Source organism: Tyto alba, unplaced genomic scaffold, assembly GCF_018691265.1.
Source record: "Tyto alba isolate M040663 unplaced genomic scaffold, T.alba_DEE_v4.0 Super-Scaffold_7, whole genome shotgun sequence".
NCBI classification, from domain to species: domain Eukaryota; kingdom Metazoa; phylum Chordata; class Aves; order Strigiformes; family Tytonidae; genus Tyto; species Tyto alba.
This window is the reverse complement of record NW_024881328.1, coordinates 34,749,788-34,772,635: the sequence shown is the minus strand read 5'-3', so window position 1 is coordinate 34,772,635 and position 22,848 is coordinate 34,749,788. Positions and strand designations below refer to the sequence as shown.

At 41.5% G+C, this 22,848-nt stretch overlaps 1 protein-coding gene across 6 annotated transcripts in view; it reads left to right on the top strand.

Annotated features, from left to right (window-relative positions):
- MYO1B (myosin IB) overlaps window positions 1-22,848 on the top strand; it is a 136,273-nt gene that overhangs the window by 18,435 nt on the left and 94,990 nt on the right. For 4 of the 6 annotated variants that reach the window (XM_042808556.1, XM_042808554.1, XM_042808555.1 and 1 more), the window contains exons 1-2: window positions 3,767-3,896; window positions 20,554-20,694. In XM_042808556.1, coding sequence (XP_042664490.1) covers window positions 20,560-20,694 — 135 coding nt within the window. In that variant the 5' untranslated portion in view covers window positions 3,767-3,896; window positions 20,554-20,559. Of the gene's footprint in view, window positions 1-3,766; window positions 3,897-20,553; window positions 20,695-22,848 lie in introns of those variants that run through there. The other 2 variants (XM_032995199.2, XM_032995200.2) reach the window with 1 other exon arrangement.

The following is a 22,848-nucleotide window of genomic DNA, read 5'->3' as shown; positions in this document are numbered from 1 at the left end:
AGGGAATTGCCATATTTTTTTTGGTTGAGTTATTCTTGCAGACGCAATTTCCTCATTTATGAATAAGAATAATTTGATAGTTAATCTCTCCATATATGGAAATTGGCTATCCAAACAAATATGAAATAATAAATCATGTTGATCATGTCAAACTATCCTTGGTGTCTGAAAGAAAGATTAAAAAAAACAAGGATTGATTTTGTTTTCTCTTTTTTTTTTTTTTAATAACCACTGTCTTAAGTACTGATTTGTTAATGCATGGTTCAACCAACTAGATGTATTTGAGAGCACTTCTACCTGCCACCCAATGTTATCTAATACTGTCAGATGTTTCTGTATTTCTAGTGAGCTAACCTCATTCTAGAGCCACGAACACAAATGAGACTAGATTACTATCCTGCTTTGCTGCAAATCCTGACAGGCAGTACAAATTATGGTTCACAGTAGTTCTGGTTTTGTTCTCTGACGTGGATGGCTCAGCTATTCTTCGCCTTCTTTTCTTGGCAGAGTTGGCTAGGGGATACTTCTAGCTCTTAACTAGTGCTCTTCGAGTTGCCAGGGACAGTCACAGGCAAATCTAAGGGCTGTTGTGTGTTTGATTCATGGTTCATCAGTCTAAACAGGACCCTGAATCTCCACAGTTTGCCCTTGCAGTCTAAGCAACAGCTAGTTTTACAGTTGGTTTTGTATCTGACTTGCTTGGCTTGTGATGCTGTAGGCCTTAAGGCTGTAATTGAGAAACTATAATCTACGCTTTGGAGACGTCTGGGAAAAAAAAAAAAAAAAAGTCAAAAGGTCATTTGTAAATAAGCAGCTCTTAAAGTGCTCTGATGTACATGGATCTCTGCCACAGCTTCTGATGAGTCCAAGACTTGGGAGCTGCAAAACAGGGGTGCAGCCACAGTCCCGCTTTCTCTCTGAAATTGCTGTAGGCTGTTGCCAAATGAAGCCTCTGCCTCTGCCCTTTCAGAATAACGTGTGTGTGCTAAAGAAAGCATATTTAATGATTCAGTAGTTGGAAATTCCCCTTAAATATCCTCTAGGTTATATCAAACGTTCAAAAGAGTCTTGAATGTGTGTTGAATACTGATTATCCCCGATATGTCTTATGTAGTCCAGGATATACCACTTGGCCTTAAGAAAAGAGTAATTTCATAAAGAATTCTTGGTATCTGCCTGATCATCTGTGACCAGGCATCTCTTTTAGTTTATTTTAGATTTTTTTTTGTATTTACTGCAGATTGTGTCAGTGGTAATTATGGAATCCCAGTAGATATTGTAAAAAGAAAAAAAAGTCTAGACTGAGTTGTTTGCATTGCACTAGCTTTATAGAAAGAACGCAGGTTTCAGGACTGATGTTTGTTTCTTTGCTTACTTTACAAAGTAAAGAATGTAAGATGAAGCAATAGGCCACTAATTCACACTTCATAAAAAATGAGAATGGAAAATTTCCCCAGAATAAGGATGGGTAATTGATATATCTTCCTTTGCACAGATCTGAAATGAGGGGGGAATGGAGCACCTGGAAGGCTAGGGGGAAGCTCTGAGTATTTTTGCTTCTTTTCCTGGAGGTCAAAGCAGCCTTACAAGGATGTTTAATATTATCTGTGTTATAAATGCTACCAAATATCACCCGCTGCTACAGATGGACATTCTTATTTACAGGAATCTAAGCATCAAATGGGCATGAAGAGTGCATCTGAGAAGTAGCTACCATTAACTCTTTGAAGCACAGTGGTAGGATCATGGAAAGAAAGCTACATTGTTTTTTTCCTGTGTTGATGCTTCGCTTTGGATGAAATGGAGAATTTTAACCTCTGAGGTATAAAATTTTGTATTTTCAAAATGGTGACTTATGATAGTTTTAATGTGTAAATATGAAATATATACTTTGCAGTTGGTGTCTTGTGATGCTACTTACTGTTTTGGGTGTGTTGTTGATAAATAGTGTTGGCTGAACAGTAACTACTTTCCTTACAAAAACTGGAATTTAGTTTTCATTTAGATTTGGACTAAAAGGAAATTACTTTTTTTTTTTTTTTCCCCCCTTTCATTAATTGGGAAAGAATGCAATAACTTTGTCCCAGAACTGCAAGCTAAGTCACAAGCAAAGCATTCACCTGAATGGAGAATGGGGCAAAAGGGTGGGGTCATGGTGCTGCTCAGGAATGGTTCTTGCCTGTATCTCCTTCAGACCACCCCAAACCTAAATTATCTTCCTGAGAATACCTGCGTCAGACCGTCACTGTTTCCGTAGAACCGAGTTTTGACCAAATCTTCAATTTTTCAGTGGGAAAATACTTTGTTGAACCAGTTTTTGACCATGTATAATAAAAGCAGTCATTATTTTTACAGATATAAAAACTTAAGAGTGAGACAAATCCTAGGAGCTAAGCGTCTGCTCTGAAAGTCTACAGATAATAAAATAATGATGAGTGTATGAATCAGCAGGGCTGCAGGGCTCTAGTTTTCATCTAGATTCATCCGAAAGCTGCCTCCAACATTTGTATAATTACAGACTGGAAAAATTGTGTGAGAATACAGCCTCTTTCTGTACGCAGAAGGACTATCAAGGAATATCATATGTGGCTGAAAGCATAGTATTTACTTTGAAATAACTGAAGTGTTTTAATGAGAAAGGCTTTTAAAATGCATTTTGCATCTTTCCTGTGTGGTTCTGATCATATTGAATCTGGTGTTGTAAGCTGGATTTCTTCCACATACTGAAGGGCATATATTGTGTGTCTGCAGTTCAGGTCCTCTTCACTGTTACCTATCAAACGTAGGGTCAGTTTGTAGATGAAGCTTATTGCTCTTTAAAAACAACCCTGCTTGGAAAAAGCCTACTTTGCAAACGTGAAAAAAATAAAACGATAACGTGGTAATTGGTTTCTTAGGAAAAAGCAGATGCAATGAAACTATTTATGCAGGGTATTTTCCCACCAAGTGTGTGAGTGTAACATGTAGACCTAAATGCTCCCGTCTCGTCTGTGCATTGGGGACCTTTCATGGGGGTGGGGAGGAGTGTCTGTTTACTTGCTCTCAGACCCAGTTTTAGGTCGGGGAATGGCTGAGACACAATGTGAATACAGCCCTTAGGGATTTTTCTTTTCTTTTCTTTCTTTCCGCCCTCCTCCACCCACCCCCCTTGTCACACAACAGGGTAGTCGCCCTAGTCGCCCTACATTGCTGATGTGCTAATCAGTGGCAGGATGGGGCAGATAAGAGATGTCAAAGCTTGGTGTAAATACTTTTGGGTGCTTACATTTAAAACGTTCTGAGGAGACGCTGAAAACATTGTTGCAGAAATCCACCCGGGGATGTTGGGTTTCGTGCTAAAACAGGTCGGTTTCTCTGTCCGGTTAGTTTTTTAAGGCTAAAGGTGAACTATACGGGGAGGGCGGAATTAAGACCGGGGTATGACTGGCGAACTGCAGATGCTTCCAGGTTTGAGCCGTACAACGGAGAGGAGGGGTGGTGGTGGTGGTGGGGGGGGGGGGGTCCCGCACCTGCGGGTTCAGCCGGGGCGGGGGGGGGGGGGGGGGCTGCCGTTGGGCACGGCGAGCCTGGGGGGGGGAGGCTGGATGCGGCGGGGGGAGCTCCGGGCCGGTCACACACCATCACCCACCCCCGGGCCGGAGCGGGAGCGGGTCCCGGTCCCGCCGGGCGGCGCTGCGAGGCCGGGGCGGGCGGGCGGGCGGCGCCTCCGCCCCTCGCAGGCGCTGGGCGGGGAGGGGCCGGGGCTGCGCCCCGCTCCGCTCCGCTCCGCGCCCCTCCGCGCCCCTCCGCCCCGCTCCGCCCCGCTCCGCCTCGGCAAGGGCAGCGGCCGCCGCCGGCTCGGGGCGGGAGGCGTCGGGCTGCCGCGGGACGGCGGGCAGCGCCCTTCGGTGGCAGAGGTACGGCTTCCCCCCCCCCCCGCCTTTTATCTTTTTTTTTTTTTTTTTCTTTTTTTTTTTTTTTTTTAGGGGGGGATTCCCGCTGCCCGCACGGCCAGCCCCCTTTGTGGTGCGGGATCGCGGGCGAAGGGACAGAAAGCCGCCGCCCCCCCCGCCGGCGGGGATGGGGTCGGTGCTGCAGAGGTTTTGGGGCACTTCGAGGGGTTCGGCGCCGGCTCCTTTGCGAGGAAGGGACGGCGGGGCCGGGGGCCGAGCGCGGGAAGCCCGGCGGCTCCTGGGCGTCCCTTCCCGGGGCGAGCCCGCGGCCGTGGGACGGTTTTCGGGCGTTGGGGCTCTCGTTAGCATCTGGTGGGTGGCTGCGGGCTTTCGGCGGCTTCATTTCGGCAGGAACGCTGGTGTGCACACACGCAGAGCTGGTCCGGGGCTTACCGTTTAAAATAAGAATGTGTGTGCGTGCTTTTTCTGGAAAGAGACCGTGGCATCTGTTTCTTCTTGTCTAAAATAATTACCGTGTGTGCGCGCGGCTTCGCTTAATTCAAAAGAGCGGGCTCGGGTACGGGGAGAGGGGGGGACCGTGGGAAGCGTGCTGGTAACTTGGAGCAGGATGATGAATTCTGCCGCCGGGTAGCTTGGAGAAGAGACTTGAGGGAAGGGCTTTCCAGGGCAGGGTCGTTGTCCCAGAGAGCTTCCCCGAGGGGACGGCTCGGTGTAAGCCTCCCAGCTCCAGCCGCCTGCCTGCACCTATGGAGGCTGAGGCTGTTGGGATTCGCCGCAGGACATCTGCCGCCGCTGGGGTTTGGGCAGGGCATCCCTTTGTTCCTCGGAGCGGCCAGACCGCCCCGGGCGACACACCGGCCATCCCGATCCGGGCCCGCGGGGAGCGGGGCTGGTGGAACCGGGGCCCGCGGGGAGCGGGGCTGGTGGAACCGGCGCCCGCTCCGTCGGTGCAGCGCTCACTTGCCCGGCCCGCCGCGCTCCGGAGCCCGTGTGCACGCACGCTGTTTGCTTCTTCCAGTAATTTAAACCTTTGCCACTTCAGATGATGTGATTAAGCCAATCGCTATGCGTTTAATCAGGGCCACTATCCTAAAGGCCAAATGTAACAGTCTTGAAATAAAAGCTCACTGCTCTAAGAGCCTATGGTGGAGAAACTATTTCAAACGTATCCAGGTTAGAAATTACCACTGGAAGATGTAAAGGTCAGGTAAAGTGGCTGACTCTGCAATTTTTGCGTGGAATCATGAGTTTCCCATATCCGGCTGTCCTATTGTTAATTGTGAATTAAGGCTGGCAACAAGCTGCCCATCCTTCCCTGGATGAATCATCACTTTGTCAAGCCCTGTGTCAAAAACAAGGCTTCCCCCAAAAGCGTGCAGTGTCAGGGAACAGAAGTAGTCCGACCCATCTGTTAAAGTAGAGTTCAGTGCTTGATTACCTTTAAACATATTAAAGGTAACAACGTTCTTCTTTGTCTTTTTATTTCCAGTTGTCCCAGGCCTGAGTTTAAGAATGTCTTTAATTTAGTGTTTTATACAACGTGCTGCCTCTGGCTTGGTTCTGTGTGAAGGTGTAATGGTTGGAGCATTCCCATTATTCCCAGAGCAATGTACAGTGGTCACCACTCATGTCAGCATTTACCATTGTGTAGCAATTACTGGTGTGTTAGGTTACCACAAGTTCCCCCCCATCCTTAGAAAAGAGCTTGTTTCTGAAAACACCTATGTAGTGTTAGGTGGCGCAGTTGATGGACATCTTAAAAGCTTGTGGCTCCGTATGGGCACCACAGATGGATTGCGTGTTCTGCAAGGCAAAGGTGAAAAAACTCGTGAAAGCATTTTAGATCCCAGAAGCCTGCCTTTTTTTTCTTTCTTTTTTTTTTTTTTTTCATTTTTTTTATTTTTTTGTAAGAGACCTTGTTAAATCACATCTGTGGGGAGAAACTGAGGAAACGATGCCAGGGAACGGTAGTTTAATTCTGCTATGTGTGTTAGCCCTTTCAAATGTTGTGCAAGACTTGATGTAATTCCCTTTAGAAGGGCAAATGTTCATTGCAAGCCTACTAGTGCTTCTGGGGGAAGGGAAAAGTCTGGCAAATGAGAGGAGGAAGTGGGAGAGCAAAATTGGAAACATAAGCGAAGCCATTAGTTTTTCCCACTGTGCACTCTTAAGAAATTGCTGGCAATATACTGGAGATACTTTGCCTCATGGAAGTGTCATGGACTTGCTTCACATGATCCTCTGAGATCATCTGGTTTCTCTGAGCTCTGTGGGAACAGAAATTCCTCATGTTGGACTCTGATCTCATCTTCCTTCGGCAGCAGTAATAGCAGTGGCTTGGGAATCAGAGAGGAAGGTGAAGAAAGCGCAAGTGGGATGTCTTGGAGAACAGCTTAGTGCTTGTGTAGGCCAATCTGGACACCCTGTGTTTCCTCCTTTCGCTTGCCCTATGCACTCAGAGCTGGGACAAATCCTAACACACCCGCCAAAGTTAAGCGCTCTGTCAGTGTGCTAAACTTATTTAGTGCTGTTCACGTGTCAGACCGTCCTATAAATCTTACCGTATATTTCATTCATCCTTTTTATTGTGCTAATGAAGAAGAAATTGAAATGGAAAATGGTGACTGGAGTGATTGTATGCGTCAAGCTTGGAGAATTTCCTGAGTTTGATGAGAGACAAAAATAAAGGCTTTTTTTCCCCCTTAATAGCTATGTACTTAGTCTTAGAAATTCTCAGAGCCTTCTACGTAGCTTCTCCTGTTTGTTGGGGGACTACTGGCAAAAAGTTTAGGAAGGCTGAAGTAGTGATGACCAGCCCTTGAGTCTGTAACCTGATCCACAGCTTTTTGTCTTCAACTGGGAAAGGAAGTAACAGCTCCTATTACACCCTTATGTAACCTCTCCATTCATATCCTTCAAAAAGAAGGAAACCAGAGCTTGATTTCTGAGTTATAAACTAACATCAAGGCATGGCTTTGTCATAAAGAAGCAGTAAAGAATAACATTAATTTTCTTTTGTTTTGCAGTTCCTAAAAAAAAAAAAAAGTAAAGATTTTTATTTTGCACTGATGGGATAATGGAAAGGGCTGCAAGTCTTTGTCATGTGTTGTGAAGTAGCTGTTAAAGAGGCTACTGGAACTGCAACAAGGGTTATCTTGTGATTCTTTCCTGGTGGGTTTGAGCATTAGTCTCAAAACATTCACCACGTACAGTTGTGCCCCAGTTTGATTGTACATTGTGAAAGCTTTACTCTTTTGGTTTGTATGACTCCAGATTTTGGTGTCTGAACAAAGTGTGGAGGCCAGGATCTCTTCTTTTTTTTTTTTTTTTTTTTTTTTTCTGTTGGACTTAAGCCCCATCCTGGGGGAGAATGATGAGGGAAGAGGAAGGTGAGGTTCTCAAAACTTTTCCATGTCGTTTTACATATATAAAGATATATAAAAGAAGTGTAGTAGGTGTTTCTCCCTTTGAGCAGGAGAAGTACTACTGCTCACTGAGCAAATAAAGGAAGACTTTTTTTGAGTCTATCTGGGGTTCCCAATTTCCATACCTCAGTAGGGACGTTAATTCTTTTCCACACTTTCTCATCATTTTTGCCTTTGGTCTCCTGCTGAGCTGTGTTTTTTCTCTAACCGAGTGGCCTCTACTTCTTTACTTACCCCTCTGGTGCCTGTCCCCCATCTTTCAGAAGCTGCTGGCGTTTCATGCTTGTTGCAGTCATATCCTGTACCTGGAAGGTGGGTAACTGTGAAATGCGTGTCTTGATCCTCGGGGACCAGCCTGGCCTGTGAAAGGCTCTTCGTTGAGTGGACCTGGAGTAGAGCTTTTATGGTATGCATGGACATTTTCAGTGACTCCTGCCATTGTTGATCCTTTGCTCTGTGTTTTGAGAAACTTGTTTTGAAACCAAGCAGTTTATCTTGCCTTTTTCTTACTTCTTTTTTTTTTAAGTAACTGTAGAGTCTTTGGAGTTGTTTGCAAACTCAAGATTTTAGACTAATGTATCATCTAGCTGAACGGCTGGAACCATCCAAATGGTCTTTTCCCCTGTGAAGAGATAGTGGCGTAGCTTTTAGAGAAAACTGAGCAGTCACTTAATCTTTTTGTCTCTCCCAGCTCCTTGTTACTGGGAAATTTCCCATTTGGTATCAGCAAGTAAACTTGTGTCCATTTCTTGATATGTTTTAAATCTGCTAGCAAAGTCACTGTGGTAATGAAAGTGTTTCAGTGGGAAAGACTGAGGTTTCAAAATACAGTTTCAGAGATGAAGAATTATCAAGTCTTTTCAGATGCAAACCAGTTGGGGAATCCTTCTGTGCAGACAGTATAGCAGGAGTAATGGACCCCAGAGGCAAGAGCAGCATCCTTTCTCTCCAGTGGAAAATGTACGCACATGCATGTAACACACACACACTAATGCTCCAGCCTTTGGGCTGAAAGCAATCAAGGGGTGGCCTCTAGCCTAAGCAGCTAGGTTTAATGTTTCAGCAAACAATCTGAAGGCCCAAGGTAAGGAATCCAAATATCCAGAGTCCTAAGGAGTGAGGGTGAGAAACATTTACCATCACAAAGATTTTTCTCCTTTACAAGGGTGGGGAGTGGGTGTGTCTTGGGGTTTAGGTAATTGCCTTGTCCCTGACTTTGTGCAGTGCTGCCTTGGAATTGCTTTGGTGTGGGTGTATTAATAAACTTTGCCTTGTTCTCCCTCCCTTGTCCAGGCATCAGTCCTTACGAAGGTCTTCTATTAGCAGAAATCCTTACACTGTTGGGTAAGAGGACCACGAAAAGAAAAGATACCAGGTAGAAAGAAAAAGCATGTATGAAGGAGAAAATGAGATAATTATGAGGCATAGGTGCTGAATAATGGAAGGGTTATCAGGTGTCAGAATTACTTTAGATTTCATTATTTTCAAAATAAAGGCAGCAAAGGAGAGACTCATTTTCCCCTACTGTCAGCAGAAAGCAGTATTTAAAAGTTTGTGACCACAGCCTGGTCAGCATTGGTACGCGTTTCTTGGGCCCACAAATATGCTCTGCATGCAAACTCTCTTGCTTTTCACTTTCTGTTTTTTTTTTTTTTTTTTTCTGTAGTCTTCCATAATTTTCATAGTTTGTATGCTCTGAAGTGCTACTGGGGATACTTTGAATTAGGAATAAGAATAATTAAACTGCAGGTTTTACTACAATGGAAAGCAAACCAGGTGGAGAGCAGTCACATGCTTAAATGTTTCTACTTATTTTCTTTATGGAGTCTGTTCTTCCTTGTGTCTACAAGAGTATACTGGTGTTTTGAATATCTTTGTAAAGAGTTGGCCTTAAGGTAACCAGTTTTTATGCACAACAGAGCATATGTAAAGTCCTGATACTGTGCTTTAATCTTTTCCACTGACCTTTGGAAACCTGCACCTCAGAAATGAAGTGGGGAAACTGCTGGGTGATAAAGCATTGAAGTCTGTGTCTTGGGAAAGCACAAGCAAAGGAAGTTACACTTACTCTCTGTATTTTAATGCCTTTTGTGTTAAAACAATTTGTAGGAGAGTTAAAAGTGTCCTTTTAGATCAAAGAGGTATCCTTAAAGTCATTATCGCATAAGGACTTTTTGGATGGCACTGTAATGAGAAGTTAGTTCCGCTTTTAGGAGAGCTGTTGAAGGGGGTGAAGTTGGTATTAATTCTCTCTATTGTTCCTCTGGGGAAGCAAATAAGCAGTTTAACAGAGAGTCACTGGTGACACTGTCTGAGAGATGAAGAGGTGCCATTTCTTCTGGGACTCCAGGGACCAGTTAACCATCCACCAAATAGCTTTGCTAGAGCTTCATGTTTGAGGGCTTTTTATAGCAGAGCTTATGCTTATCCGATGTGAAAGAAGGAATACCTGGGATGTATAACTTGTGTCAGGAATATCAGCTGCTCTACCTTTTCACCAGGAGATGCTTGGCGAGAGGTCAGAAGGAAAATGGTGTTGGTTGAAAGGCAGATTATTCTATGGAGTAGTTAAACTCACAAGCTAAACAAGTTAAACCTACTGCTAAACCAGTAGCTGTTTACTTGAATGCCTGGAGACCCTTCCTAGTTTTTATGTGTGAGAGTGGGTCTGTGACTGATGGAGCAGTTGAACTTAGTCATGCAGGGTAATCTAGAGAACCGCTGATTCCAGGTGAAAGTCTGGAGAAGGAAAGAAGAGTAGTGGAGGGGGTGAAAATGAATTGCCCCCTCTTTCTGGAGGAATATTCCTGGTTATGGTGAGGAAATATCACTGCCGTGATGTACCAAGAATCCTCTGTACAGCCTTGGTTAAGGCCACTCAGCAAAAGTGGGCTCAAATAGGAGTGGGAGCAGAAGAGGGCTGTTGGGATGGATGGTCAGGGGGATGGGGAAGCCACTGGGAGGAAAATGAATCACCCTGGCTATGCTTTATTCAGAATGAGGACCATGAGACAATCCTCTCTAAATATTTTCCTGGGAGGGAGAAAACACATTTACATTTGGAAACAAAACAAAATCCCAATAACATTAGCACAAGCAAGAAGGAAGGGCATATTAGTTGACCATGAATAAATTTAGGCTAGAAATTAGGCACATTGTAGGAACTATTTCTCATGAAATATTAGAAGGCTGAAAAATCACACTTGGGAGTAGTGCAATATAGTAGTCACGATTGCATGTTACAGTGGTTTTGGCACCAGTCTCGAACATGCAGAACAGATATATCTATGATTCCCATTGTGCAGTTCACAGACTGTCAGGCTGCAGCAGCTAAAAGGGCTCTGGAGATTACCTTCAGTGATCAAAGGGATCAAGGCTGTGTTAAAACAAAGTTCACTCCAGGACCAACCCTGGAAAATCTTTTGGCAAGCAAGGATACAGCTGGAGCTCCTTCCACCTCATATTTCAGACACAGGGGAAGCTTGCCTGCATCTCATGGGAATAGATCTTTTTGCTTCCTAAAACTGCCAGATGATCGTTTTCGCTGAAACAAAGTGAGGGAAAACTCAGTCCCTGTGAGCATATGTTGAGTTTGTCTGCCGTGAGACCAGCTGTTTTCCTTCTGTGGGAGAGAGGTGCTTTCCACTGATGTTTAGGAAGGTGTCCCTCTAAATGTGCGAAGTGTTGCATTTCATTTTGAAATGCCTTTGTTTCTCATGCTAGATGTTAATAAAAACACTGTCTGCTGGCTTCTAACTTCACAGGCATATGGACAAGAGTGATTTTACTGTGTGTTGAAGTGCAACTTCTTGAACCGGTCCCATTGTCGGAGATATCTCTTGATAAGAGACACACAGGAATAGCTGGAGATACCTTGATTTAAAAATTGATGACACTTATCCTGTGATTTTAGGTGTCCTACTGAAAATGACTGTTGAGAATGAAAATGGCAGAACTGTGGATATAGTTCAACACTTGAGACAAGCAAACGTGTCTAAACAATACACATAATTTATCTAAGCCTCCTCTGCCCTCAAATAGATGCTTTTTAGCCCGCGTTTGGACAAATATTGCTTCCTCTTCCTGCAACACTTGCAAAAATTTGTTTTATTCCCCCCCTTTTCCCCTTTTATTAAAATATTAATTTCATTGAAAATAGGAGTGTTTTGCTGAAGAGAAATTGATGTGCAGAATAAACAGTGGTAGCAAATGGTAGGGTGAAACCTTCCACTGTTCTGTTACCTTGGCAGCCAATCCTGGGAGAAATGGAACTTAATCGAGACTGACTTCCTGCAGGTTTTTCTCTTGTGACAGATTGACTTGCAAAGAAGCAATAATTTCCATTTGAAGCTTTTCTGCAGCTAGGGAATTTTGTGGAGCCATTCTTCTGCAATGGCTCTGTGGTACTTAATAAGGTGTTTGTTCTCCTTGCCATCCATGTCTCTGATGAGATGCTTATGCTCCGATCTCCTCTCCCGCCTGCTTTTACAGACGTGTGGAAAATTAGCTATTCTGTTGTCCTGCCTTTACTCCTCTGTCATTTGAATGAAATTCAACATTAGGCACCTATGAGAGAGTAGACGCATGGACCAAGACATGTACAGATAGCATGACTTGTCTTATTTTTATAAAATACTAGGCTAAAATACTCTAAATAGTATTTACAAATGTTACAAGAAGTCCGTCAGTGAGATTTTCAGGAGGGGGAAATTGCAACAGGCAAGACCTATGGGGTGGTGTTCAGGTGACTTCTTTTCTTTCTGTGTTTTAAACGGAACAGGAAAGTGAATGGTGTGGAAATACACAGTGCTTTCAGCCATGCAAATTTTAGCTTTACCCAGACTTTTACTGCTTGTAAGAGAATATGGGTGCATGGAAACTTGGACTTTCCTCTGTGGGTAACTCGGTGAGTGTGATGGTGTCTGCCAGCTGCTTTAGGAGTTACGGGTATGCTCAGTTGATGGTGGGTAGGTAGGGGCACCAACTCTTCTTCTGGGGTTTGGATTTCCTGAAGCTCCTGATTATCTTTGTGTTTGTGCCCAGTTTTAAGTTTGGTTCAGTGACTGCCATGATGACTTTCTGTGGCTGTTTTTCCTTCTGCTTGTTGACAGCTGAGTGAAGGTGCGACATTACCTGTTCTGTTATTTCATATTCTGCATATCTTCAGGGCTTATCATCAACTGCTTAACAGGCAATGCACACAAGCATTTCAGGAGAAGATCAGCATGTACTGTGGTACTTTAACCCTGTGGTATTAAGACATCTCTTAATACCCACCTTACTGACACGATACGAATTGGTGTTCACTCCAGTTGCCCCACCATGAGCAGATTTCTTTTGCCTGTATCAGGGATGTGTGGTTCACGTGCTGAGTGGAGGAAAGCAAGGTTTGCTTTCTGCCCACATACTTTTGTGGAAGAGAAAGTAAAAATCCTTTTATAATAAAAGTATAAATGAAACATCTAGGTTACTGTTGATTGCTGGATTGCTCCCAAAGGAGTGAAGGCTCAGTTGAAAGAATTGTTTAGGCTTTGTGAGGGCTGGTTGTTTTTAAGTAGTATTTTGTGAGGATCTGCTACTGCGGGATCTTTTGAACACAAGCTATGGTGTGGTAGCAAGCTACTGTCTTTTGACATACAAAAAATAAAGAAGATTCCCCGAAATAAGTAAGTGCTACTTTGGGTTTTGTGCTCCTGTTCTGCAAGAGCTATGCAAACATAGCCTTTGGATTGGGCAGGATCCTGAAAAATTGGCAAAATCTTTAAGTGGCAGCTTGAAAGATGAAGATAACCCATTTAAAAGGGCACCCCTGCTTAGTGGAGTTCAGATATCCAGTAGTAAAAGCGCTTTTTTTTTTTTTTTTTTTTAAGATCATGTTGTCTGAAGAACACTGTCAGTCCGAAATCTAGTCTTTGGTTTAGGACTTTTGGCAACTTTTGGTTTCGCAGTCACATTTTGTTCCTTATTTTGAATAAGATTCAAGAGAATCTTAGCAAGTTATGCCAAAAAGAGACCCTCTTTATTCCTGCATATTTTATCCCTTTCTCTTGCTATGGACCTGGAATAATTGTAAAACTCTGTGGTTAGGCAATGACTAAGAGAAGCCTAAGTGTAAGAAACCACCATGGATCTTGTTTCTGCTGAAGTCAGTGGGAATTTAACCAGAATTTTGGACTGCAAACAGCCTTGTTAGTGAAGACCTAGTTCCAGATGCATTGAAAATGCCCAAGGTGTTCTCCCCTTTAAACAGAAGTAATTTAAACAAAAGAAGAAAGAAAAAAATCAGTCTCTAGAATAACCATTTACAGAAAAGGTTACTCCACAGCTATAATCTTTGAAGCCTGTCAGTATAATTCAAAATGTAAAGGAACTTTTGCGGGATAAAAATGGAGTACCAACTATCTTTTGGTTATTTTAAGACTGTATTTTAGCAGGTAGTAGAGAAGGGTGCCTTAGCACTGTTGAAGGACCCAAATGTTTTTCCCCAAACCTACCGTGACTGTATGCCAGACCCAGATGAGATAAAGCAATGCTGCAAGCTGATTTAGGAAATAGATCAACCCATGAGTGCAATTACTGGTGGCAGTTACGATGTTGTGGTTGCAAAATAATTATTAGAAGTAATTTGAAAACCTGTGCTGCTGGGATTATAAAGTAGAAATAGTAGACTAGATATACCTCATGGTCTCTTACAGCAGATAATATCCGTGCTAATGTTATTCAAACTAGTATGCAAAAGTAACAGAAGGTAGACTTAGAGAAATTCAAACACAGCCCCTCACTCCTTCCCCCAGGCTCATGATTTAGTCTTTTATTCGGTAAGTGGAGGAGGGCAAAGCTGTATCTCCTGCATACATGGCTCAGGTTATTTTGTTTTTTGTGGTAAGGTACTTTTCACCTTTTCCAGGATAGGAGAGTGCTGCATAGTCTCCTCATGAGGGATATGAACAGAGGCACAGGAGAGGTGTCTCTATCACTTTTGGGGGATTAATGACAACTAGTTACTGCTTGATGTAGATTGTAACCAAGCTGATGTAAAAATAAAAAAAAACACCCAAGGCCTCCAACAAAACAAAAAAACCCAACCGTACCCCCCAACAAATGCCAAAGAACTACAGTAACAACAACCAAACCTCTCCCCTCTGCATTTATAAAGGACCTGTGTCCTGTTAATGAAGAAAGTTTCAGCCACCATTTGTGTCGGTAGGAGATAATGTCCCAGCGAACATTTTGCACACATCCTAATGAAGTTTTTCTGAACTGCAGTTAAGCCTCCATTGTTAAACTACTAACAAAATTATATTGCTTCACGTGGTTGCAGCTGTATGTTCAGCAGTACTTTAAGCGGTTTGTTTCTTTCTTGAAAGTTTCTTTCTTGAAAATTACCCAATCTTTAGCTAAATGTGTGGTGCTTGGTAGCAGGACCCAGCTGAGCATTTGTTCCTCCTATGGAATTCTACTGGGCAAATCTTCTGTCATCTAAATTGCAGTCACTGGTGCGCAACTCTGTCCTAATCTGATATTGCTAAAGAGCCGTTCCCATTCAGCTGATGCTGAATGCAAACATTCCTGCAGTCCTAATACAAATATACTCTGTAATGCCACATTTTACTTTTGTAATTCACCAGAGCTGTTTGTTGTTAAGTACTCAAGGAATCTGGTACACGTGTAATGTTCAATGCCATCAGAAAATAAAGAGAAGTTGTGCAAGGGTTTCACATAATAGCTCTTGCTTGGTAGGTAAGATGTGAGACATGTCAGCTAATTCAAAAGCCCCAAATTATAAAGTTTTTCAGTTTGAAAAATGCTGATTTGTTCAGTAGGACTGTGGGAGGAAAAGGAATTCAGAAGATATTCAGACATTGGCCAAACCAAAAGGAAAGATGGAGAGTCAGAGGAAGCGTTTTAGTTCTTTAAGAGTGCTTTTACTGCTGTCACGATACCCTATTAACATTCCTCCCTTCAATCTCTGTCAAGTTTCTCAAGTCCATTTTCTTGCAGGAAGAAATTGTGGGCTGCAACACTGTGCTGTTTTCTGCATGCTCTTCTCTTCAGCACACTGATGGTGACGGAGCAAACCTCTGTGAGCAGTCGGAGCTGGGCAGGGGGCTGCGGGTGTTCCTGGCAGCCAGCGGCCAGGCAGCCAGTGGGAAATGCTGGGTGCACTGCTCCCCTGGAGAATCCAGAGACTAAAAAATCAGGGGGTCTGGAGGGAAAGCAAAGGTTTTCCTTGGGTGATATCAGTATTTTTTCATATACATTGATGTCAGGAAACCTAGCTTTGTGTGAAATAGTTCAGCTGCAGCGTGTGCCTCAGTTTACCTGGTGAACCAGCACAAGGTGTTTCTAGTGAACTTGTGCTTTCTGGGCATCAGTCAGAGGCCAGCGAATATGTCGGGTTTGCTGGGCAGCAGAACAGGATGAATTTAAATCTTGCCTCTTGCTAAATTGATAATTTTGTCATGAGTAGTACAAGATGGCGGTAGTCCCTTTTGTTTTTGTTTTGTTCAGATAATGACACGGCGTCCCTAGCTGCTTTTTGCAGCAGTGGCCTGTCAGTGTCCCTGCTCTGTGTGGGCTGATTGCTCCCTGGCAGAGAAAAAAGGGAATGAGTGGGCAAGCATAATACAGCCTGACGGGAGCTCAGGATCAGGTCTGGAACATGAAATCAGTTTGAACTCCACTATTGAATTACTGATGTTGGAGGTTGTCCCTGTTAACTCTCCTAAAAGAAAAGGTCCTAAAAGAAAAGGTGCCAACTCAGGTGGCAGTGAAACCAAAGGCTTTTTTATTATTTATTATTATTATTACTGTTAATAGTCAGAGCTTGAAGCATATGTGAGTACATCTATCATGTCAATTTTGATAGTAGAGAAATTGCCCTTTTGCTATAGTGCCACAAAAGAAGGAAAACAAGCCACCTCTGCAGCTGGTGATAATTCCAGTTCAGCAAATGCAAACATGTACTAAGGACTGCACATCTGTAGGAAGCTGCTGACAATTGTTGCTGTTTTACTGTATGAGGGTGATGTGGAAAACCTTGGACAATTCCGTAACATGCTGTATGCTAATAACAGGGTATTACTTCATTTCCCCCTTAGAGAATGTGTGAACTTAATTGTACAAGGCTTTTGCGGTTTGGCCTATTCCCTGTATCATCTTCTATTTATAATTTTCATTAGCTCTTGTTTCATATTGGCTGATAAGTCTGCTGTGGCTGTGGAATAGTGTAATTTTTAATTCGCCATCCTTGTGGCCAAGAGGGACAAGACAGTTTTGGATTCAACTGGCCTAGCTGGATGGTAATCCCAGGCATTGCAAGTAGTAGGTACAACAGTCTGTGTTTTGAAAGGCTATGTGTAATGTGGGAGCGTGTGGATAAAAGCATTTTACAGGTGTAGCATGCCCAGCACATCTCCTTCTGAGCATGTTGTCCAACATAAAACAGATCAAGCTATGAAGGACTACCGAATAATCTTTTTTATTTTTCTGAGAATGGAAACGTGTTGAAAGTGTTCTCATTCTGTTGAATTAAGGCCTAGATACGAGACCAAAGTGAGGAAGAACAGATTTGAGAAGTGACTAGAGAGAAAGGAGATGTTCTGAAATGATGACAATGTTTGCTTTAGGGATAAGAAGGGTAAATTTGGGAGAAGACTCAAGTGGTAAGTGGGTGTGGAAGAGATCTGGAAATGTTTGAGGAAGAATCTGGTTTGTAGACTGCAAGCTTTAGAAGAATTTTTTTTTTTTTTTTCAGACCTAACTTGTTGCTATATTAATAATTTACAGCTGTAATCTTTATACAACTCTTGTTTTTCTTGCTGTTAACAGAATGAGATGTTGCAGCCACTAAAGCAAGGTATTAGGTAAATCGAGGGAGTCCCACTTGTGTTTTTAGGCTATTTTTTATTGAATTTCGAGTTTAAAGTTACAGCACAGTTCAAATAGATTCTCACAGCAGTACCCCCATTTACCTTTCCCCATTCAGCAATCTTCATTTGAAAATCACTGAACGTGTCCTTGTTTTAGAGGATACAACCCATCCTGGTTCTTTCCTCAAACCTGATTTCCTTCTTGGTGGTGTTTGCTGTCTCACCAGCACAGCTCTGGTTTCATTCATTGCTGGTCTCCCAGGCACTGGGAGCGTGTTCTGGTCCCGTCCCTTTCATAGTTCTGGTTCTTGAAAGCGGTTCTTGAGAAATGTTCATCTTTTTTAAGGTGCGTGAGTACATATTTAGGCAGAAGCTGTTTACTTTTACCTACTGTTCTCCAAATTATGGTGAGGGTGAGCACGCTGTCACCAGCATTGATGGGAAAAGATTTCCAGCTGCAAGGCATCTTTGAATGTATGGCAAATACAAACATTTGGACATGGATATGGATTGAATTTCTGAGCTTAGTGACGTATTGCTAAAAATCTTGACTGAAGTTTAGTCTTGCAATGTGGCAAGGGTTTAATTATTTCTTTATTATTTTTTTTTCCTCTGTAGTGTGCCGATTTTTGATTTTTTTTTTTTTTTTTTTAAAAGCTACTTCTGAAATCAGCGTTTGGTATTCTGAAAGTGCTATATATATTGATCTTCTATTAATTTCTTCTAGTCTATTCAATTATTGATTAAATTAAATTTAATAGTTTAATATATGTTTAAACATTGCTGGCTTTTCTTAACAGTGCTTTTTTCCTCACTTGTTACCTCAGATAGGCACCCAAATTATCCCACAAGTTTTCCAGATTTTCCTTTTTTGTTAGCTAAACCTGAGTAGGGATTATGATTGGATTCCACCAAAGTGGGGGCTAATAACATTGGTATGACAGAATACTCTTGAATTGTACATCAATGGATGAGGTAATCTTTAATGAATATTTTGCAAAGGCTAAGCTATTGCAAATAATTTTGAAAATTCAGTGTTAAACGAGATGTCTAGGCATATTGTCCATTTTTTTCATCACCTATGCTTCTAGTATTTTCTAGCTTGTGTGTTAACCACAGTATGATGTTAACTTATTGTGAAAAAAAGCAATCTGAAAATTAACCTTTGACCATAGAATTGAACTTTTCAAATATATCAATAAATTAATATTTGTGTACAACTTTCTGATCCAGGTTTTAATAATAGATAAGGTGTCTTTGTGCACCTCTTTTGCAAAACGTGCCTCTGAGCTTGAGAATACATGAATATTCTTGATGGGTTTGGCTGCTCTTCGTCTTGAGATTCCTGAGCAGTGATGCATGAAGTGTGGTAGGTGGTATGTAATTTCACAATGGTAGATGAGGTATACTACTTAGAACTTAAATTTTAGGTTGAAATTGCCCATATTAGGATTTTTATGTAGGCTTTTTTGGTTTTTTTGGCTACCAACCCAATATTTAATAAGTTCCATACTTGAGAAGGACTACTTTTTTTTCAGCCTTCAAAAATTACTTGAGCATTAGTTGATGCATGGGAAGTAATTAGGCCACTGAAACAAAACCGGTAGTTTAAAAAATTTGTCTTAATGGGATGCAGAAATTGAAGTGATACCTTTGAAAAGATTTTGTGAATGTTTAAAATTTTTTTGGTGATTCAGAGAGGTGAAATTTTAAGAATAAAAGTATCTTTCTCTACAGAAATATTTGTCCAGTGTTTTTGTTTAAAATAAATGTTCTTTTGTTTGTTTAGCAGAGTTGACTCAGCTTTGGTTGGTTACCATAGTTCAGCACTGTTTTTGCATTTCCATGTGAATTTCTAGTAATTCCCAGGCTTGGTTCAGGTTTTGGGGATCTTGTTGTATCACTTCCGTTAGCTGCCTGTGGAGCTGTGCTTCTCTTCGTTGAATTTGGAAAAACATCAAACACAACTTAAGTCTTGATCGCTCAAATGTCACTCACCACTCAGAAAATCAAATAACATGTAGTAAGGCAGTGGCTCTGGACAGAAGCAAGACATAAAAGGGTTTGCTTGTTTTAAACTAGTTAGCTGATGGATAGCTACTATGGCAAGTTAATGCTGATTGTATAAGGTAATAGCTGTTCAAAGGCTATTTGAAAAAGGAAAGGCGATCTGAAAAAAGAAAAAATATTTAGAATTAAAATGTGCTGTGGTGATAGGGGGAGCAAGGACAGCCTGATAGCATTTAATAGCTGAGAGGTTACAGCTGACGGGTGAAGTTCAACTGTTGGTTTGTGTAGCTGTAGCTGTGCAGTAGCTGGTTCTTGCTTTGTGTTGTCAGCAAAGTTGTTCTCTCACCTCTGGTTCTCTGTTTGCTGGCCATCACCGCTAATACATTCATTTTGCAGTCTCGTCATGGAAGCTGAAAGCAGTAACTAACTGTGTGCCTGGAGTTCTTGAAGAGCTTGGTTAATCTTCTCTAGCATTTGGATTGGAAGGATAAAAGGCTGGGAGGATGAAATAGGTGTTGAATTTTGGCCTGACCTTGACTTCTTGTCTGAATTACTTCCTTTATCAAACTTGGTTACTTTGTTTCATCATGGTCCCTTGTTTAATCCCTGCCTTTGCCTTTTGCCACTCTCTTTATATAGATGCAGAGTCTCCAGTTGTCAGCTGGATTGTTGCTGCCCCCAAAAAATACTACTTTAAGCAATAAAATTACAAATAAATCCATAACTTAATTGAGTCTGGTTAGGAAACGAAGTGATTTGGTAGCCTCATGTAACCAAGAGCAGTACTGTACTGTAGAATATAGGCACTCCAGAGTATAGGGTTCATGAATTAAGATAAAATAGTGTGTTTTTTGTCTCTGAGTGGGTTCACTTAGTTGGCTTCCATTTAAAAGTTGATGGAATTGGAGATGTGCAAGTAAGGGTGAGAAAGAAATTCAGACTAGGGCACCGACAAATTGAAACCCTACTTTGATCCACTGGAGATGTTGATGAAACTTTTGATAAAACCCGGGTTTGTGTACACTTGAACACTGTATTGAAGTCGTCTAAAAAATCTGGATGTGGTGCACCCTGGAATCTTAATTCCTGTTTCATGCAGTTTCAGATTTAATGTGTAGTGGACCAGAAGGCATTGTTGACTGTTTGAAGTTAAATTTGTGTAATTGTGTGGTCTACCTGGGTAGATAGAATGACTCTGAGAATGCTTCTTGGAAAAATAATTTTAAAGTGGTGTCATCGATGGATTTTCAACTTGTATTCCTTTAACAGTGTTACTGGATAATGCCTGTGAATAATTAGAGTAATTTTGAGCTAACTTTGTTCTTTATTTTATTCTTATTTCTTTCTCTGCAGGAGAAAATGGCCAAAATGGAGGTCAAGACATCACTTTTAGACAACATGATAGGGGTGGGAGATATGGTTCTTTTAGAGCCACTTAATGAAGATTCGTTCATCAATAATCTGAAAAAGCGCTTTGATCACAATGAAGTATATGTGAGTATATGTTAACAAATAATATCCTATGAGGAGCTATGCTGTCATTCTTAAAATATGTGTTTATTTATAAGGATACACATAAACTGGATGCCTGAACATAGTCTATTGTATTAGGCGTATTTTAAACCTTACTTGTGCTTTAGTCTTTCCTGTACTGCATTGTTTGCATTTGATCTTTTCCATCTGGGATATTTTTTCTTTTTCCCCATTGCACAACATGAAGGACCTCTGATTTTCATAAAAAAATGTTCCAGAACTGATGATGACAATAACTTTGATACTCCTGTTGTCAGAGGACATTGTGGTTATAAATAATTCACTTAAAGGGAAAGCACTTCCAGCATGTTAGAGCAAGTCAACATAGAAACAATACACGCCTGGAATATGTTAGGGCTAGCTTAAATGTTGCCCATTATCTTTGATTTGTAAAAAAGTTATGTTTCTTGGAATGGTTGGATTTTAAACTAGAAAGAATGAGCTTGGGTATATGTGGAAGTAATCAAAATCTTCAGGCGTATTAATCTCTGAGTGATGATCAATAGGAGAGATGCTGTGAACTGACAGTTGAAACACAAACAGGGAAAGAAGAGGCAAATTGTGATCCCAGTTAAGCCTTTCATTTCCTGCTTCACCTCTCTTTGTTCCATTTTTGTTAAAATGTGCACAGTATTGTATCTGTTGTACTGCTGAGACTGTGTGAACTTCATGATTTGTAGTGACTTTCCAAGATGGCTGGTGAAAGATGTCTTTCAAGAGTAAAGCTGAAATATTTAAGCCAAAGTAGAGCTATGATCTGCATGCAATTTTGTCTGCAGCTTATTACAAATATGTGTTCTGTAGTTAATTATAACTTAGCCATCCTCCCTTTTTAATTTTTAGAGTGACTATGTTTTTCCTTCTTGCTAAGCATTTGAACCTTCATGGTTTCATGATACCTTTTCCTTTCCATCCTCTAGTATGGGAGGATCTGTGTTATTTTTGTTTGCTGCTTCTGTGCCTTAGGTATAGTCTGTGCTTTTGTACCTCTGCTATTCATTGTCTGCTGCATCTTTCTTTCAGAGTAATTTTCCTACTCAACTATGCCTGTTCCCTTTTCTGTAGGCATTAGCTTGGTAATATACAGCTGCACCTATCTGTTATTGTATCATCTCCACCTGTTTGCTCCTTAAGTTTGGACTGACAATATAAATTAACCAGAAAATCAAAATAAGACAAGGACTCTTAGAATCCATTAAAACCTTGTTGTAGAAGAAACTGAAACAATCTGTATTTGTGGAAATATTTCTTCTGCAACGGTTAAAAAAAATCTTCCTGATACCTTTGAGAGTTACACTTCCAAAAATCTGTGTCTTAAATTTTCCTTGTTCCTTGAAGTCAGTTCCCTCTTAATAACTCGTAGACATTGATACAGGCAGGTAGATACCAGACTCCTCTTTGCTCTTTCATCCTGCTCCTGGCAAGTCCTCTATAGTCAACATCTGCAGTGGCTGCCTGTTCTGGGATTCAGAGTTTTTTTCACTCTGTGGCTTGTATAATTAACGTGTTTCATATCAGTTTTAGGGTTAACTCTATATTCCTAATACCTACAGTAAAAGTGGGTGATAGGAATCATTCTCATTCCGTTTTAGCTCAAGAAAATGTGAAGGAGAAGAGAAGGAAAAGGAACTATTTGCCTAAAGATTGAAGAAGACATTACTACATTGCCCAATCTTTGGGTCATATATGAAAATTTTATTTAAAGCATTAAGGATAGAAACCTATTTTGTGAGGGCACCCTAGACTACACAGTCTCTTAAGAAAGATTGCTATAAGTAATGGGAGTGGATTTCTCAATGTTTTTTCTGTTTGTTTGTTTGTTTATTTATTTTTAAACTATAAACTACTAGAGATTGCAAAGTATTTAATTACATGTTTTTATGTAATTTAGACTGGATAGATTTTTCTTGAAAGAAATCAGTTTGAATGACAAATGGATAATCTGTTTTATTTTTATCTGCTATCACGTGCTAGTTGACAGCCATGTTCAAACATACAGTTCTTTGATAGTGACAGTGAGGGATGTATTTCCCCGCTTTCTGATTTGTCTGGGCCTGGCACTGACGTGCAGTGTAATTAGCTGTATTATGTGCTTTGGCAGGTGATACAAGGTGT